This window comes from Plectropomus leopardus, chromosome 16, assembly GCF_008729295.1.
Source record: "Plectropomus leopardus isolate mb chromosome 16, YSFRI_Pleo_2.0, whole genome shotgun sequence".
Classification (NCBI taxonomy): Eukaryota; Metazoa; Chordata; class Actinopteri; order Perciformes; family Serranidae; genus Plectropomus; species Plectropomus leopardus.
In genome coordinates, this window is record NC_056478.1 from 17,249,947 (window position 1) to 17,267,384 (window position 17,438).

The 17,438-nt window shown below is 39.4% G+C and overlaps 1 protein-coding gene across 1 annotated transcript in view; it reads right to left on the bottom strand.

Moving 5' to 3' along the window:
* Nucleotides 1–17,438, bottom strand: part of gphnb (gephyrin b) — an 88,765-nt gene that overhangs the window by 32,433 nt on the left and 38,894 nt on the right. The window contains exon 9 of the mRNA XM_042503936.1: nt 2,880–2,921. Coding sequence (XP_042359870.1) covers nt 2,880–2,921 — 42 coding nt within the window. The remainder of the gene's footprint in view (nt 1–2,879; nt 2,922–17,438) is intronic.

A 17,438-nucleotide genomic window follows, 5' to 3' on the forward strand; every position in this document is an offset into this window, starting at 1 on the left:
GAAGTTAAGAAGTGAACCCAAGTGAGTGCTTCACCCCTGGTCGTACCCAAGGCCTCTGTGTGACAACAGCTGGAGGAGAGATACAGAGTGATGGTGTGGTCACACCTAACGCAATGCCAATGTCTTGCGTGTTGGGTTTACTTACAAAGTCAATGCAAAGACGCTAATTCACACTGGACTGTGCAATAAATTTTTTCGACTTGAGTAAGAAATTTGCATGATGCTGTGTCTATTAGAGTTAAGATCTATTTAAGATTCTCCTAATGTTACCGATATTCAGAAATAAAGGATAAACTTGCTCTCCGTGGGCACACAGAGCTACACTCAGTGTCAGTATCTTACTCGACAGAGACAGAGCAAATAAGAACTTAAAAAGGCTCTGAAAATACACCTGTGTCTTTTGTAAGCTTTTTTTGTTGAGTTGCTTCTTAGCAAAATGCTGAATAATATAAGCTGGTCTGTTATTGTTGAAAGTAAACAACGGAGGGTGTGTGATGTGCCGCCATTACAGTATAATAAACAACTAGGAGTGTTGCCGTCTTGGTTTGCTCTGCTTCAGGGCACTGGTACTCCGTGTTTACGTCCAGCTGTCTGAGTTGCAAAATGCTCCAAAAAAAGTCCAGCGGCTGTTAATGTGCAAGTAATGCACTGCGAAAATATCATCTCGTTCAGTGTTTACAAAGCATAAAAGTAATGGCACAACAGTTACCATGACCTGCTGGTACTGAACTTTCAATCATAAGCACAGCAACTACTCTCGGGGTAAAAAAAGACGATGCTTGTACCTTTTTGCTATATTTTTGCCAATATGATTTCGATCAACAGTAGACTGAATCACTGTCATGTCATGCTAACAACATCACTTATGGGAATAAAACTGACAATTAAATTCAATTGAGGATATATGTAAAATTAGCAAACCTGTTTATTTCTGTTGTCATTTTCAGAAATAGTGCTGTAGATCAGGGCACAGCAAAATGTATTCTAGCCACCTAAAAAGACCCGCTTAAAAAAAATCAATATCAGTTTAAGTATAAGCTACAGTATATTTTCACCACTTAACCTAAAACAGTAATTGACTGAGGCAGCCGTGGACCAGCAACTTCCATGTTTTGCAAAGTAAAATTACTATTTTTGTGAGTGGAGTCTGGCTGTCTGATGGCAAGGTTAAGTGCTGAAAATATTCAAAGTACAGCATACACTTACCCCTGTATTGAGTCTTTTAGGTGGGACTTTTTTTATGGCATTGTTTGATTTGATGTATGTGATGCGAGGGCAAACAAACATTGTGATTTGATCTTTAAGGTGAATAAAACATATTTTAAAAACATCGTAAATGGCATAAAATAAAAACACAGCCTAAATGATAGTGGATTTTTTAGGTAAATAATGATGTGAATGTTTGAAAGTTTTAAAAAACTGCATAAGCTGAGATTCATTTTCTGACAGGAAAATTGTGACGAAGATACTGTATATGCTGAGCTTTACAGTTGAAAATGAAGCATGTTAAAAACTCATCTCACACAGCAAATATTTCAATTTTTAAGCAATTTGCATCACTTATGTTAAATAATAACAACAAAAACTATGGAAAAAAATGCAAATTCTACAAAAATACATTAAAGTTGAGAGATGAAAAATAAGGTTGAAAATATATAAATAAACTTGAGAAAAGGGAAATTAAATTTATGTCTAACTCACATTAAACATACAGTAGTGTGAACTTGGTATTTTATCTGCTTAAATTACTTCTGACATACATAGCAATACCAATATATGTGTGAAAAGACATAATAGACAGAAAATATTGGCCCTAAAACATGCTAATGTGACTACAGAAATCTAGTTATGGTATGTTTATGGACACAAGGCAGTAATTTCATTACATTTACATTCGGGAAAAGAGATGATGTTTTTTAGATTTTCTATTCAGAATTAAAGGCAAATCAATTATCTAAAAAATAATTGATGGAAATAAGATTAAAGTTCCACCTCCTTTGACACCTCCTTTGAGACTGATTTTTTAAGACCACTTCTGAATTATTTTCCAGATTTCATTACTGTGCAATTACAAGTAATCAATGGATTCTGATATCACGTTGGACAAGTGTCAGCACTATTCCACGCCCTTGCACTGACGCCACGACTTTATCACTTACAGATCAGAGTCATTGGGGCCTGACCAGAGTAACAAGCACAGGAGAACTGAAAAGGCTTACAGCACATTCACCAGGCCTTTTACAAGATACTGTGTTGTGTGTGCATGTGTGCATGTGTGTGTGTGTGTGTGTGTGTGTGTGAGAGAGAGAGAGAAAGGCCCCTCTAGAGGAACTGAGGTGTGTACACACACTTTTGTTTGTGCAGGCAATATCGCTTTCATTCAAATACATAATTCAAGCATCTTTCAACTTCAATTCTGAGGTTGAAACACAGTTGAGGAAAATGCCAAGTGATGGAGGTTTCTTTATTTTATTTTGGAGGGTGTGTGAGTGTGGAAACAAGGCGAAGGTTAGATACAGTACCAGAGTGAGGGCAACAGGACATTTTTACTACAAGACAAAAATTAAGAGAACATAACAAGGCCACATCCACACAAAAACAGTGAGGAGGAACGGAAAGGATTGTGGGGAAAAAAATCACAGAGAGACAGCAGGAGTGCAGCAGGCAGAGGACAGTGCGCGCGCACACACACACCACACACACACACACACACACACACACACACACACACACACACACACACACACACAGGGAAAGGATATGAAGTTTAGGGGGTGAAGCAATCATTCCAGGCAGGAAGTAAGAAGTGGAGAGGGGGGCAGTAGAAACCGATGCCATATGACGGCTGTAATGATGCATTAGAACACATGCAGGAGTACCTCAGCAATGCTTAGGGTGGATGAACAGGAGGGGAGCCGCGCCTGGTGCCACGAAAGAGAGAGGAGGGGAGAAGAGAAGAGGGTTAACAGAGCCAAAGCCGGGTCGAGCAGGGGGACAGAGGCACACAGAGACTGCCGGGTGAAGCAGACAGCGCCCTCTGTCTTTCAGGAGGACATCTGCGTAACAGGTCTCTGTGTGACTGTCTCGGATGGGCCAAGGCAGCCAAGGGCATGACAGACAGGACAGGACAGGACAGGACAGCAGGTAGGAATTGCATGGGGATTCACGCCCCATCAGAACAATAGGAGATGAGGTTTCACAGGAAACATCACACATTTTGAACACTGTGTCAATTCTTCATCTTCTCAAATGCAGCTTAAATTTACAAGTTTGCCAAATGCCGATCCACATGTCTTCTGTTTGTACCTGAATATGAAAGCTTTTACTGCTCTGAGAAGACAGCTCTTCTATCTTGTCTAGGTACTCATCCTAAACCGGGACAAAAGTGCTCCTTTCAAGCCCAAATGTCTGAGTCTGGAGGACATACAGTATGGGGCACTGCCCATTGTTCCACCAGCCCATAATTCCAAAGCCCCAATACTCCAAAAAATGTCCCAATGGACCAAGAGCCAATATGAAACAACAGCATTTTGTCCAAAAAACAGAGGGCTGCCTCTTCAACAGCACAATCCAAACATAAGTACATCCATAATTACATCATTATTAGGAAGGTCAGATGACATCATTCTGCAAAAAAATTAGCCATTATCTTCCCTTTTGGAGAATGTGTACCTTATTTTTGAAGAACGGGCCTTTGGGGAAGGGATGTTTGTTTTGGGGATAACAGATTGTGTTAAAAAATGGGCTTTTGCTCCAGTGGGACATTTTTCAGATTACTGAAGCTTTGGACCATCAGAACAATGGCATGGCACTGCTGTATGTACCATATGTAGTACCAAGTATTTATGTCTGTTTTCTGACATGGCATGACATACCTTAAAATTACACCGCTGAATTTAACTGCAATATCTCAGAAAACCAGCTGTGTATCATAGTATTTGCCTCTATGTTAGGTCATACATTGTTTAGAAACATCATATTTTCCAGTGGATCTGAAGTTCCCATAAATCCAGATCATTAAAACTGATAAAGGATACAAACCTCAAAACAACACAGTACAAAAGGTAAACCATGTAATCAATGCAAGTGACAACCATTGATCCAAAATGTCTTAAACTTAATATCCCTCCTTCCCCATCATGTCGCACACAGTAGACTATCTAACACGACATGTAGACCAAAAATCACACGGGAAATAAAAAGGAGCCTGGAAAATGCAATGTAATTTATTTCTAGCACCCAAAAGCATCACCTATTACTGCTCTACTGGGGTCCACAATGATTGGAGCATTTTCGTTCATGCTGTGGTCAGGCATTTCTAATAGCAACGCGTCCACCAAAAGGCACATGAAGACTTTTATTACTTACACTAATGAGGCTGGAAAGAGGTTATGTTTCTGCCACAGATTCCCTGTTATGCCATTCATGTACTAGTGGGAAATTCATTCGCTATGTCCAAGACGGCGGCTGTACAGCATTTCATTCATATGGTATTTTGTCAAAATATCAAAAACAAAAACACAACACAAACATGGCCATCTGCGTTGGCAAAGGTTTTTGCTGGTTTTCCAGCTCAGAAACGACACATAACTGGGAAATACATTCAAAAATATCACATCTATTCCTAGCAAAGTAATGACTGCTATGAAAGCCAAGCTCACTATGAATTATTACTTGAGTTATTAAATGATTCCCGACCTTTCCTCATGAAACAGTAACATTTTAGATTATGTAATAAATTCCCTTTTTAAAGTGGGGCTGTAGAGGAGATGATCACCTCATCCCTCCTAATTGAAATGCTGCAGATTCACAGTAGCTGCCCTCATCAAACTTACCGCTCAGATAATGGACACCAGCAGGAAACCACAGGAGGTTACAAATTGAAACTCAAGAGCGAACTACACAAGGATCTCCTAAATACTGTTAGCAGCAAGGTAGCACTCTTTTAGGAGACAGTTCAATACACAAACATCGGATGAACCTGTTGTCCTCTCCCACCACAGGTATATATTTTTTTTAATAGACATAAATTGTCATAGATTATTTCTGGACCGACATACTCTAAATTTCAAATTGAAGTATTATGAAACTGCCCATTGCATATATGTAGTATTTTATTAGGGCTATCAATTGATTATGTTTTGGCCCCCTTGCTGAAAGCTAGCATGACATGGTCGATACCACTGTATTTATTGGGTCTTTCTAGCTTTAAAACTCAATCCAGTATAGCCTCGTACAGACAGGAATGTTGGCCAGAAATTGACACTATTAAAAAAATAATAAATAAATAAATTTGAAAAGAAGCTGTATAAAGACCCAATGGCATCGCAATTTGCTTATTTTTAATGTTATTGTGCCATTTTTAAAATTACACTGCTTTTATTTGGTAGATTTTTTATACGATCACTAGGGCGAGTTGCCCAAGTTGAAATATTGTGCAATGGACAACGACTCTCTGTGAAAAAGACTTTCAAACTGTACTTTGTTTTGTAATAAACCCTTTTAAAGGTCCAGTGTGCAGGACTAAGGTGCTTCTATTGGTAGAAACAAAATATAATACTCATAACTGTTTTCATTAGTTTATAATCACCAACAATGAATTGTTGTTAGATAATAGCTGATGGGTTTAGAGATCGCATTTTGGCCAATGTGCTTCTTCTCCAAATAGACTGTGTACCTGTCATTCAAACGTGACTGGTCAATACCACAAACTACAAACGGGAACCACTGCCGATACTGAAATCATGCACTGTCTCCTATAGTCTATACATATGCAAAATCTGTTACTAGAAATCACTATCTGATCAAATGAAAAGCAAACTTTCACCCAAAAATGTTGCACCATGTGTTCCACACAGAGCCTGCTCTGTAGAAACAATCCAAGAAACTGAAACCAAACTTGTGAAGCGAATCACGTTTCACACAACGCTGTTAGAAAATGAATTTGATCAGTTCTAGATTACATTTGACCTCACTCTGCACCTCTACACTAAAGTCATTAAAGCCTCTCTGTGGATTTTTCTTGTAAGCAAACTTTCTGTTTACATTCATTGTTTCTCACCAAAGTGCATTGTGTGTGCTTTGGCTTCTGTGCTGCTCAAATGCGAAACAAATTACCAGAAAAGCTAAAACTTTAAACAATGCTGACCACTCTTAAATCCAGGCTAAAGACCCACCTGTTCACCATTGATTAGATATATAAAACTTACTATTTGATTGGTTGTTAAGGGAAATCCATTTTAACTTAAGTCTTCTGTCAGGACTTGATTCTGACAATGGTTTCTTTACTTAATTTGTCATCTCTGTTCTGGGGATCTAGGTAATGCAGATTCACATGTTAACCAAGTGAGCTGGCAGCTGTAAGTTATCTAGCAAGTTCCAGAGAGCAAATCATAGGAGGTTTAGGGCCTGACTCAGAATTATGTCAGTCAAATCAGATTTAGCTGTTAAATACAAATATTCAACTATCCGACTTTCAGGGGGCAGATCTAATGCAGTTAACTCCATCCAATGTCTGTGTACCTTTAATCGTGATGAAATGATCCATGTTAAAATTCAAGTTTATATGGAAAACCTCAGGAGGCTGGAGTTGAGTTGAGTTGATTTCCCACATCTTTACAGTGGAGCTGTTGATAGCAAAGTTAGCATGACTCATAGAGTCATGAGTGTCAGAAAGGCTGCAATTATGAAAATAAGACCACCATTTCTGAGAAATAGATCAGAATTTTCCTTGGACTGGCACTGGGAAAACATTATATTCTGTTTAATTTACTGGCAATTTTGGACTGTTGACTGCTGCATTACCAGCTCAGGGAGCCAAAACAGCTGCATGTGTTCCTCTTTCTGTGTGAAAGAATATGGCAATGTCACAAAAACATTATTATTAACCCCTTTTACACTGCCTGTTCAAAGTAAGAATATAAGCAAGACAGAGATGTCTTGCCATTAAGTTGGCAGTGGAGGTTGTAACAGCACAGAAATTGTGCCTTTGTAAAAGAGATGGCCGTCAGGACAAAACCATGGGCAAGATCGGTGTGATATTTTGACGTCATGCTATGTGTGTGACTCACCACAAGATATCTAAAAGTCAGCTAGCAGCAGATGATAACTATTTCAAAGAAGAAGAACAGCAGCCCAAATTGGGAAAACAATCAGGTCCGGAAGCTCCTTACCATCTGAGGGGAGTACGAGACAAGCTGCCATATAACAGGGACGGTAAATAATTGTTATTCCCATGTTAATGCCATTGTTAATATTAAGACAGCACACTCACATTAGAGTCCGATGCTGATTTGTTGAATGTCACAACAGTCATGCCTCTTTTGGTTTTGCAACACTGGCATAAAATCACACATTTGTTGCCACTGTTGTTTGGCTCTATGTAAAAATGCAGAGGCGGCATAAAGAAGGGACTTCATAGTGGTCCTATAGTGCAATCTCTGTGTAAAAATGGTTTTAACTATTATTTTGTTTTATTTTATTTTGCTTTAATTTATTTCATTTCTTATCAATTCATTTTATTGGTTTTAACTTGGGTGTGTTTTTACTTTTACTGGTTTATTTTATTTTATTTTTAGTTATTTTATTCATTTGAATTTCTAAATATTATCCCCTTCTAATGGATAATTCTAATGTTATCTTTCTTTTAGTTTTTGAATTTTTAAATATCAGTTCTGACTGGCATGTCTTTGCCTCTCTTGATAATCCATTATTCATCTATTTTATTTTAATGGATTTGACTCGCTTTTATGGTCGGTTGACGGCTTTATTGTGTGCCTGCAACTTGTACCTAACCTTCTGTGCAGCACATTGTGCTTCCACCTGGAATCAAATGTGCTATATAAATACAGTTTTGCTTGCTCGCTAAAAATGACTATTGAGTCCGAGCTGCGGAATTCAGTCTTCCTCTCTCGGTCCCCAGTAAACATGGACAATAAACCTGTGTGGAGGTATCGACTAAATACTGTGTGATTATGAAAACGCACCTGCTAAGGCTGAGAACTACAGATGATGTGACAAATGACTGCCTGTATCTCCTGGCTGACCAGCTCAGGGATCCACTGACAAATGCTAAGCCAAATACAGCAATGAAACTCTAAACTCTCCAAGACAAATTTGCTCTTTATGAATTCATCTCTAAACTGCCACCACACTTACACCCTCTGCCCAGTCATCTTACTTTGTTTTGACATACAAAACAATAATGTAAGACACTCAGTCATGAATATCTGTTATTAGATTACACATTCCTCGCATCTTAACTGAGTTACAGATTCAGTTTGATCAGCATAAACATCTCTAAAATGATATCACACACTCTGACAGCGCAGGATTCTGATGACTTGCTGTCTTTTGCTGTCAAATTAAACTTGTGTGCTGTCAGTGCTTTAAGCTGATTTGAAGTTTTGTGCTTACGTTTTCAAAACAGCCAGTTATTGAAAAAGAAAAAAACTTCAACGGCTCCTCTCTGAATAAATAAAGGTGAGACAGAATCCTCTCTGGAAAAAGCCAAACAGCCAATAACCACAGCTGACCAGAAGCATGTGCTGCGTGCTCCATCGTCCGGCTCTGATCATTCATCACCTCCCTCCTATGGCCGTCTCCATGTCTACATGAATTAGAAATTAATGAGCTGTTGAGTGAGTTGCTAGTGTAGCGGAGAGTGAGAGCTAGCACAGCTGATTTGACAGGCCCGTGTTATGCTGTTCAACACTCCCTCCTCGCACTCTTCATCAGCAGCCCACATGGTGAGTGAGCACGCTCAGTACAGCTGGTCAGACGGCCTCATCCATTCCTCTTACTGCCTTTCATTTCCTGTCTGTCTTCTCCCCCTCCGCGCTGTCTGTCTGACTGTTTGTCTCTCTCGTTCCGTCTCGCTGTTCAAAGCTCTCTTGTACTCTTTCCATTCTCTCTCCATCGCCCTCGAGGCAAACTCTCTGACTCAGTGGGCGTGAGTAACTCAAGACAAATATAATATCGCACACAATGCATGCAAACTTCACACATGCAGACGCATGTTCAGAAGGCATACATGTTGAGGTGTCTAAATACTTTATGACACATACTGTACTTGCAGATATCTGCCGTGTTTATCTTAAAAACAAGAAATAAAAATAGTGCACACACTTTACACACACATAAAGGAGCGCAGTGGACTCAGCTGAAGTGTTTTTGACTCGACGCTTCAAGCAACTTGACCCAAATGGTCTATGGGTGCTACGAGCCAAATAAAGGGGGGGGGGGGGGGGGGCTGAGAGTTTGTACATTAATCAGAGACAAAAGAGCACTTTCCTTCAGGCCGTAGCTACTTTCATCTGGTCTCTGCAACAATATATCACACATATTATAATACGTCCTATACGACGAAGCCACCTTAGCCATCCCTCTGCACCTGACATTTAACAAGGCAGCATCATTCTTCACGGCTAAATGAATATCAAACTGCCTTTTCCATCCAGCCACTGAAAGCTGTTGTTAATGCAGAGAAGAATCCACACTTCAGCTTGACATGCATGTTTTATATTCCCCCCAGGCCACGTAAAGATCAGGCTAAGCAGATTTTCAAAAAGCAAAAAAAGAGTTGAACACTGCAAAAATCTCCTTATGAAGTCATTCTGTGTTGTGACTTTAAAGTCACAAGTGATAAAAAAAAATATGTCAATGCACTGAGAATATTATATTGTGTTTTCAATGCCAGACAACTTGTTTCATGTGTTTTCTAAAATATTTTTTTTTTGAAGGAAAAGTTTTGGAGATCTTCTTATTTGATTTCATGTAAAAAGTTAGATGAGATGATTGATGCCCTTTTTTGTTTTTGTGGTAAATTTGAAGCTACCACTAGCAGCCAGTTAGCTTAGCTCAGCACAGAGACTGGTAAACGGTGGAAAAAGCTAGCCTGGCTCTGTCCAAAAGTAACAAAATCTTTTAATAATTTTTTTTTAGTCTACAAAATATCAGAAAATAGGGGAAAATATCCATCTCAGTTTTTCAAAGTCCAAGGTGATGAAAGATATTCAGTTCAATATGATAAAAATCAGAGAAAAGCTGGAAATCTCCATATCTGAGAGTCTGAAAACCGCATTTTAGCAAATTACTTTGATGACTGAACATATATCTTGTCAATTTAATTTGTATAAAAAAGCATTACAATGAAACATTGTGGCTGTTATGGAGGTTATGAGTCAGACTAGTTTCACTTTCCATTTTCACTGGAAATTCACAATTTCTGACGTAGACTTAAGAATTCAAGGCTCCGCGAATCAACAACAGTGAAAGCTGTTGTGATATACTGTTTATTAGCACTTTGGTGGCCTACGGTGTAATGTGTTTTCATCAACTGGTATTGCTAACAGTGGTTAACCAGGTTAGAACTGGTATTTCCAACAACATCTTGGTTTTCCAACTTGTTTTTCTGGAACGCATTCAACTTGGGTATGTCGCCATTCCCAGCCCAACCTCTGACCTCTGGGGTAAACCGAACACAGACTATCTTTGTTCCTGAGTCTTGTTGTCCTTTTGAGGTTGCCAGAAACCAGCTTGGACACCAGAAAGTTGATGCCAACAATTGTATGGAATAAAGACATGAGATATATCACGTTTATTATTGTGCTTTGGAAGTTGTGGAAGGTGTATTTTTTTTAACCTTTGGATAGAGTCAGGCTAGCTGTTTCCTTGTTTTTAGTGTTTCTGCTAAGCTATATAAAATGCTGCACATTTACCTTATGGACATGAGAGTGTTATCAATTTTAAATATTTTCTTGGAAAGAAAGCAAAATAAGGGAGCATAAATATTCGTGTTAGATAATGGCACAGAAGTTAATTGGAAAAAGGATATTTTCCCCAGAAAATTGATTACATTCTTATTGTCATTTAGATTTCTGGCAAACCATATCCAAACAAATGATTTTGAAAAGGGCGTAGGTTTTGTTTGACATCAAACACTTATTTTTTTGCATTTTGGTGAATTTTTTTTATGACAATGTTTGTCTTTTCTGCATCAATTTATGGTGGAACTGTATTTATATTTCTAAATATTGAGGGGGGTGTGTCCCCTGCGTCCCCTCATAAATCTGAACCTGTAATTTTGAATTTTCATGTCCTGTCTTAACATCATCTATATTCAGAATTTTTTGGCTGTCTGTGTCAGACAGCAGGACTCAAGAACTGCAGTGCAAACAGAGACAAAAAGCACTAACTAGCCCTGCGTGGATCTATTCTTCACACACTGTGGTAACCTTTTGTGTTACTTAGCATCGATAAGGCTGCAAATTTATCGCTGTACCTGACATTTAGCCATCGGTAGAGTCTCCACGGCTGCATCAATATCCTGCTGCTTCTCCTTGTCAGCTGTTTAAAGCCATCATGGATTTTGAAGGTGCTGCTTCAACACTTCTTCATCCATTTTGCCCTCATTTCCATTTACAGTTGCGCTCCGGCTTAGCTGCTGTGTTGGTGACTAGAGGGAAGCACATGGTAACTCCAGGGAAAAAGGAATAACAGTGTAGGCATTGGGATCAAGGGGTTTCTGATTCCTCTCTTGCATCAATTTGACTGTAAGGTTCTCTGGGTAAAAGCAGCAGCTAAATGAGGAAGTTGCTTCTGTAAGCTGATTGCTTGACTTAAACACTGATGGAGTCCTGTGAGATTCCTACATTTGTCTCGCATCCTCCTTTCTTTGTCTTTTTTATAAATGTGTAATGTCCACAACACTGTACGAGCACACTATCAGGCACACAAGCGCCCTTCATCCTTTCCCTCTTCCTCACCCTGTAGCCCTACAGCTAGTTTAAACTAGTCAACACTCCCAGCGCTACATTACTCACCCTTCTACACCCGAAAGTCATTCACGGCCTGACGGCGCACCTCATTCAGCCATCATCATCCTCAACAGCAGCAGCATACACAAATATGTATGCAAAAACACAAACACGCACTGTACACGCAAATGCATCCCCCAACCCTCCATTTCCACTCAGCTAATAATACAAATCCGTCACTTACTAAACAGGCACACAAATTACTTCTGCACACACAAACACACACACTCAAAACCTGTAAACATTCTCTCAGATATGCAGGAGGAAAGACATTACTTACCATCTTCTGCCTGGAGTCGGAACAGAATGAGCTCCCCGGCACATGCACACAACACACACACACACACACACGCACACACACACACACACACGCACACACACTTTTACACACTCACTAACTGGGAGAGGGTGAGTGAAGAAGGGTGAGTGAGAGGGAGAGAGAGAGAGATAAGGGAAGGCTGGAGTGAGAAGGACGCACAAGAGAGAGCGAAAGAACAGCATGGAAATGCAACAGCCAAAGACACAATAAGGAGGAGGAGAGAGAGGAGGAGGAGGAGGAGGAGGAGGAGGAGGAGGAGGGTATATAGCAGCACATACGGTGCTGCGCTAAATCATACACGCATGACTAAGGTCTGTGTGTGCGCATATCTGTATGGGTATGTGTGTGCGTTTCCCATGAGTGTTTCTGTTGAGGGGAAATGATGGATGTCTCACTTTCTCTTCTCACTTTGCCTCCCTTTCTGTCATTTTCGTACTGATTTGGGGGGTGGACGCCCAGGCTGAGGCTGATCTGAGGTGAGCTACTGGACTTGCCCTCAGGGATGGACAGATGGCTAAAGACAGACAAACATACAAAGAGGCAGACCACGCAGGACAGGCCCAGCTAACTAAACAGTCCTTTGTTTCCTGTGCATTTTCGTTCATTTTCAATTATCTCCATCGTTCCTTCCCCTCCACCTCCCACTCTCTTCCAGTCCCTTGTCCTCTCTAACTCATTAGCTCTCCGTCCCTTTCTCTCCATCATTCGCTCCCTCCCACTCTCTGTTCTTTTCTCTCCTTCCCTCCTCCTTCGCCTTTCTTTCTCACTCCCTCCATCATAAATCCTCCACACCTCCAGTAGGCCAAGAGATGAGGAGTCACTTTTATGAGCCTTACTGCACCGGCGGAGGACAATAACACATATCTAGTGGTGCTGCTGCTTAACTGGACACACACGCACATGCCAACACACACACAAGTGGTCAACACTGTCAGGTAAAACCAAACGTGAATAATTTCAGTGCTACACAAAGGCATATAGCAAGTCCTATCTATCGCTTTCACGGGGGGAATAAACCTGTAAGGAATGACGACACAGTCTGTAAAACAGTGCCGGAGCGTCACACTGCGTCAGGCCTCCATGTCCTCTTCTGAACAGACCAACAAACTATCCAGTTACTCACTCACTCAATACATGCACACATAAACACACTGCAGTGTCATGGAAATAAAGAAAAAAATGTCAGTGCACAAAACCTGCAGCGCTTCTCAAAATGACGGTGGGAGCCCTGACTAATTTTTCGAGTGACAGAAAAGCAGCACCATAAAGTTGCTGGTGCTGAAGCTGGACTGCTTTAGGCCTCCAGAACAGAAACAATGCTCCTTTACATAGATCCTACAAGTCCCTGGAACTCTGCTGATGAATGAACACCATTTTTAACCCCCCAAAAATTGTTATCATTTAGTGTATAATCATATTGGTAGAAAGTGGTGATTAGTTCTTTTTGCTTGGTTTTCTGTTGCTTGGTTTGTTTTTCACGTAACACGTGGCTCCAAATCTCCCATAGATTTTTAACTGAAACCAGATCAGGTGACTGCAGAGGCCAGTGACTCATAAATTTAACATCAATTGAAATCATAGTTTTGGTTTCATAAATGAAGGACACAAAAAAAAACCTAAACAAAGCAAAACACCCCCCCTCCCCAGATTTTTATCAGACAATGACTCTTGCCTGAACTCTTCTAGTCACAGTGCTATAAATATTCACACAAATGAGAGGGAAGGGAAGTACTCTCTTGTACCACATCCACACTAATGCTTTTCATTTTGAAAACTGGTCTCCATTCACACCACCATTTTGGAATTATTTCTAAAAATCTTTATCCATAAAAACATGCCTGAAAATGCATATCACATGACCAGGACCAGTTTACAACTGTAAACAGGCAGAAAAATTTCAACACTGCAGTTTGTTGCTCTGTTATAGAAAATACTACTGAGATGACGAAAAGTAAGACCAAAGACCTTTTTGTGTGGAATGACGACATGGTGTAACTGACACTGAAACTAACAAATGAGTATAAGGTAGTCACGGCAGCAGAAAACGGATTGGAAGGCATTGCAAAGCAAATACTGTAACATATAAGAGTGTTGCACTCTCATTCATTACTTCATAAAAATCCTTCAATTTGCCACAGATCTGAACATAATTACAGTTTGTTCAAATGTGAAAAGAAGAAGAACAAAAACCAAATATTGATAATATGCATCCACATACATATGTACCAGACTGGTAAGCAGCGTTCGTTCCTATATGTGCTAACCAACCGCAACAAAACAAAAAGCATGCAGGCATGCACACGATCACAAAAAATCACTCTCAAAGTCCCTGCAGAGGTCCTTGAAAGTGCGCTCTAACAGAGCCATGAACCCAGCGGACATCAGCACAGCCACTCCAGCAGAACACACCCTCATCCTCACAGCTAACAACAGGGTCAAGGGGATGGAGGGGGGTTACAACACACAAACACACATGCATACACACACTTTCTATTGTATATCATTGATAGTTATGGACAGTACAGAGTTTCATGTACTGTTCTGAATTGCAGAAAGAGAAGGCTCCATATAGGCTGTAGATCATTGATCCGTTACACTACAGCCGACCGATTTGACATTGAAACAGCGCTTACATGTATAGCCGAGGCATAAATCTTTCATCTCCCTCTGTCTGATCACTTCACTCTGTCAATGATCCTCTGTCACAACTCATTTGCAAGTGATGATTCTGTGATCTGCGTGCAGATCAGACTCAAGCTTAACAGCATGTGCAGTTCACACACCATGACGATCACATTTGTTATGATTAGTGTGAGAATCCTGCGAGGGACAGAAAACTGTAGAGCAGCCAAGTCTGTACTTGTGACTGTGAGAAAAGTGAATCTTGATGAACCAAATGGTGTGACTGCACCCATAATCTATTTTACATACCAGGTGGGCAAGGTTTACATATTAAGGGAAATATTTATAGTTTCAGCCCCCAAAATCAATTCAATTCAGTTCAATTTAATTCAATTAAATTTTATTTATTAAGCTCATTATCACAAAACACAGTTTATCTCAGGGGGCTTTACAGCATGCGACATCACTCTGCCCTTAGACCCTCACATCAAATATGATGTTGATTTTTTATCAATTTCCTGACAGCTTATAGACTACAGAAACAATTAATCAATTAAATACCTGGCAGATTAATACTATTCTAGATAATCTTTTTAATAATCTGATAATCTGTCGGACGAATCAACCACAGAAAAGCATAATAAATTTACTTAAAATAATAGTATATAGTAACATGAGGCTGCTCTCACGCACTATTCTTACTTATATATACCAAACCTAACCTACGCAATTTTACATCTTTTTTTCCTTAACGTTCCTAACTTGCTCATTTTTTTAAACATTTTTATTCAGTTGTGTAAAGTGTCCTTGGGTTTCTTGAAAGACACTATATAAATCTAAGTCCTGAACCTAAGATACATAGCCCTACTTGCCTAAACCTAACCTACATCACTTAAAGTTAAGTTTGGCAATATTATTCATGGGATGCCACTTAGATAGGTATCATACGAACTGTCGCATGAGGATACAATGAGGACCATACTAGTAAACAGAAAAACCTAATCCATCACCTCATAATCAGAATAGGTTCAAAATGCTTTAGGTTTTCAGTATAATGCATTATGGGTTTTGACCCATGTATAAATGCATGTCTGAGCATGCCCATTTGCTTACGTGTGAATATTAATATGGTCTTGTTTTGGCTTGTGGCAGTGACCAGAATGGCAATAGGTCTATGGTGAAGGTCATGGAAGTGGCGTGCATTGAATTACACTATCTGCACTGTGACTCATTTCCCACACTCCAGTGAAGAAGGAGGAGTTGATTTCCATAAGCCTTGGCCTTGGCTCCAGAGCCATACATCAAGTCATTAATCAAAAAAAATCTTACAGGACCAATGCAGAGTTAGGCAGTGTCCTCTAGGTGCACAGCCAGCACCTGAAAGAGTTTGTGCAAAGGCATCATGGGAAAGTGAGAGCACTGAATGCTTTAATCAAAATAAATGCCAATATCAGTCAAGTTGATGGGATGTTTGGAACAGTATACAACACACAGAGCATAAATACTGGAGGGACCTGCAGATGCATCAAGGTGAAGGCTCTGAAGGAGAGGGCAGCAGTCAAGCTAAAGAAGCATTTACATTTGAGGCCTTACTTTCATACAGAAAATTAGGTAAAACTTATTTTATGTGGTCTTATATTGACTTATTATAAACTGCCATAAATAATTAAAATAGGCCAAGTGCAAGTTTAAGTGTATTGTTGAGATGTGATTTATTAAGAACCAATAATGTCAGCAATGATTGTAAGCTTATTTTACCTAATTTTAGAATGACTATACTCAAACTGTGCCTGCATCATCATATATATATTAGGATTTATGATGCATTTGAACATCAGGCAAGGGACTACCAATTAAAACTAGCTCCCCAGGTAACTCGGGTACATTTACATTTGTTTAAATGTAAAATTAATGTACATTGTCCCTTCTTAAGTTACATAATACAAGTAGACTCAAAAATTATAGTTGCATTTTCTAATTACCTATATTGTAAAGATAGGAGAAACATGATCTTCTTCAAGAACAACATTGGTCAGAACAAAGAGTAAAAACCCTCTAGAGCTTTACACAAAAACTTTCAGTCAGGAGAAATTATCTCAAACTCTTGACTCTGAATCAAACCAAAAGTAAAAAAGAAAGTAGTTGCCAAAAATCCCTGTGGCTGCATAACAAAACATAGTGGGTCTCAACCTTTTCTGGCTTGTGAACAAAAAAATGACCCTCTCATCACAGGTTAGGGTGTTAGGGTGGACACATTTTGCTACTTTAACGAAGTTCTATTTGAAGGATTTTTACAGGCTTGAGGGCATAAAAGTATTCAGTATTTTATTAGAAAAAAAAACACAACATAATATAAAATAATAAAAAAACCCAGATCAAAATCAACATAATTTTCTCTTAAAAATTTAATTAATTATTTTGTCTTATAATGAATATTGACGCATTAGGCCTTGAAGCAAATTTTACATAGTGGCTAAAACTGGTACTACAAATTACGCATCCGTCATGTGATGCCATGGAGCCCAGAGAGAGTTTTTTCCATTGACTTACATTGTGAGAGATGTCTATAAATCAGTGGATACATTTTTGTGAGTGTCAAAACCTCTGATAACCTCATTTCACTCTCAAGATTTAATCCTTTAAGTTTGATAACATTTGGAAAATATGAAAGAGCCGCAAGG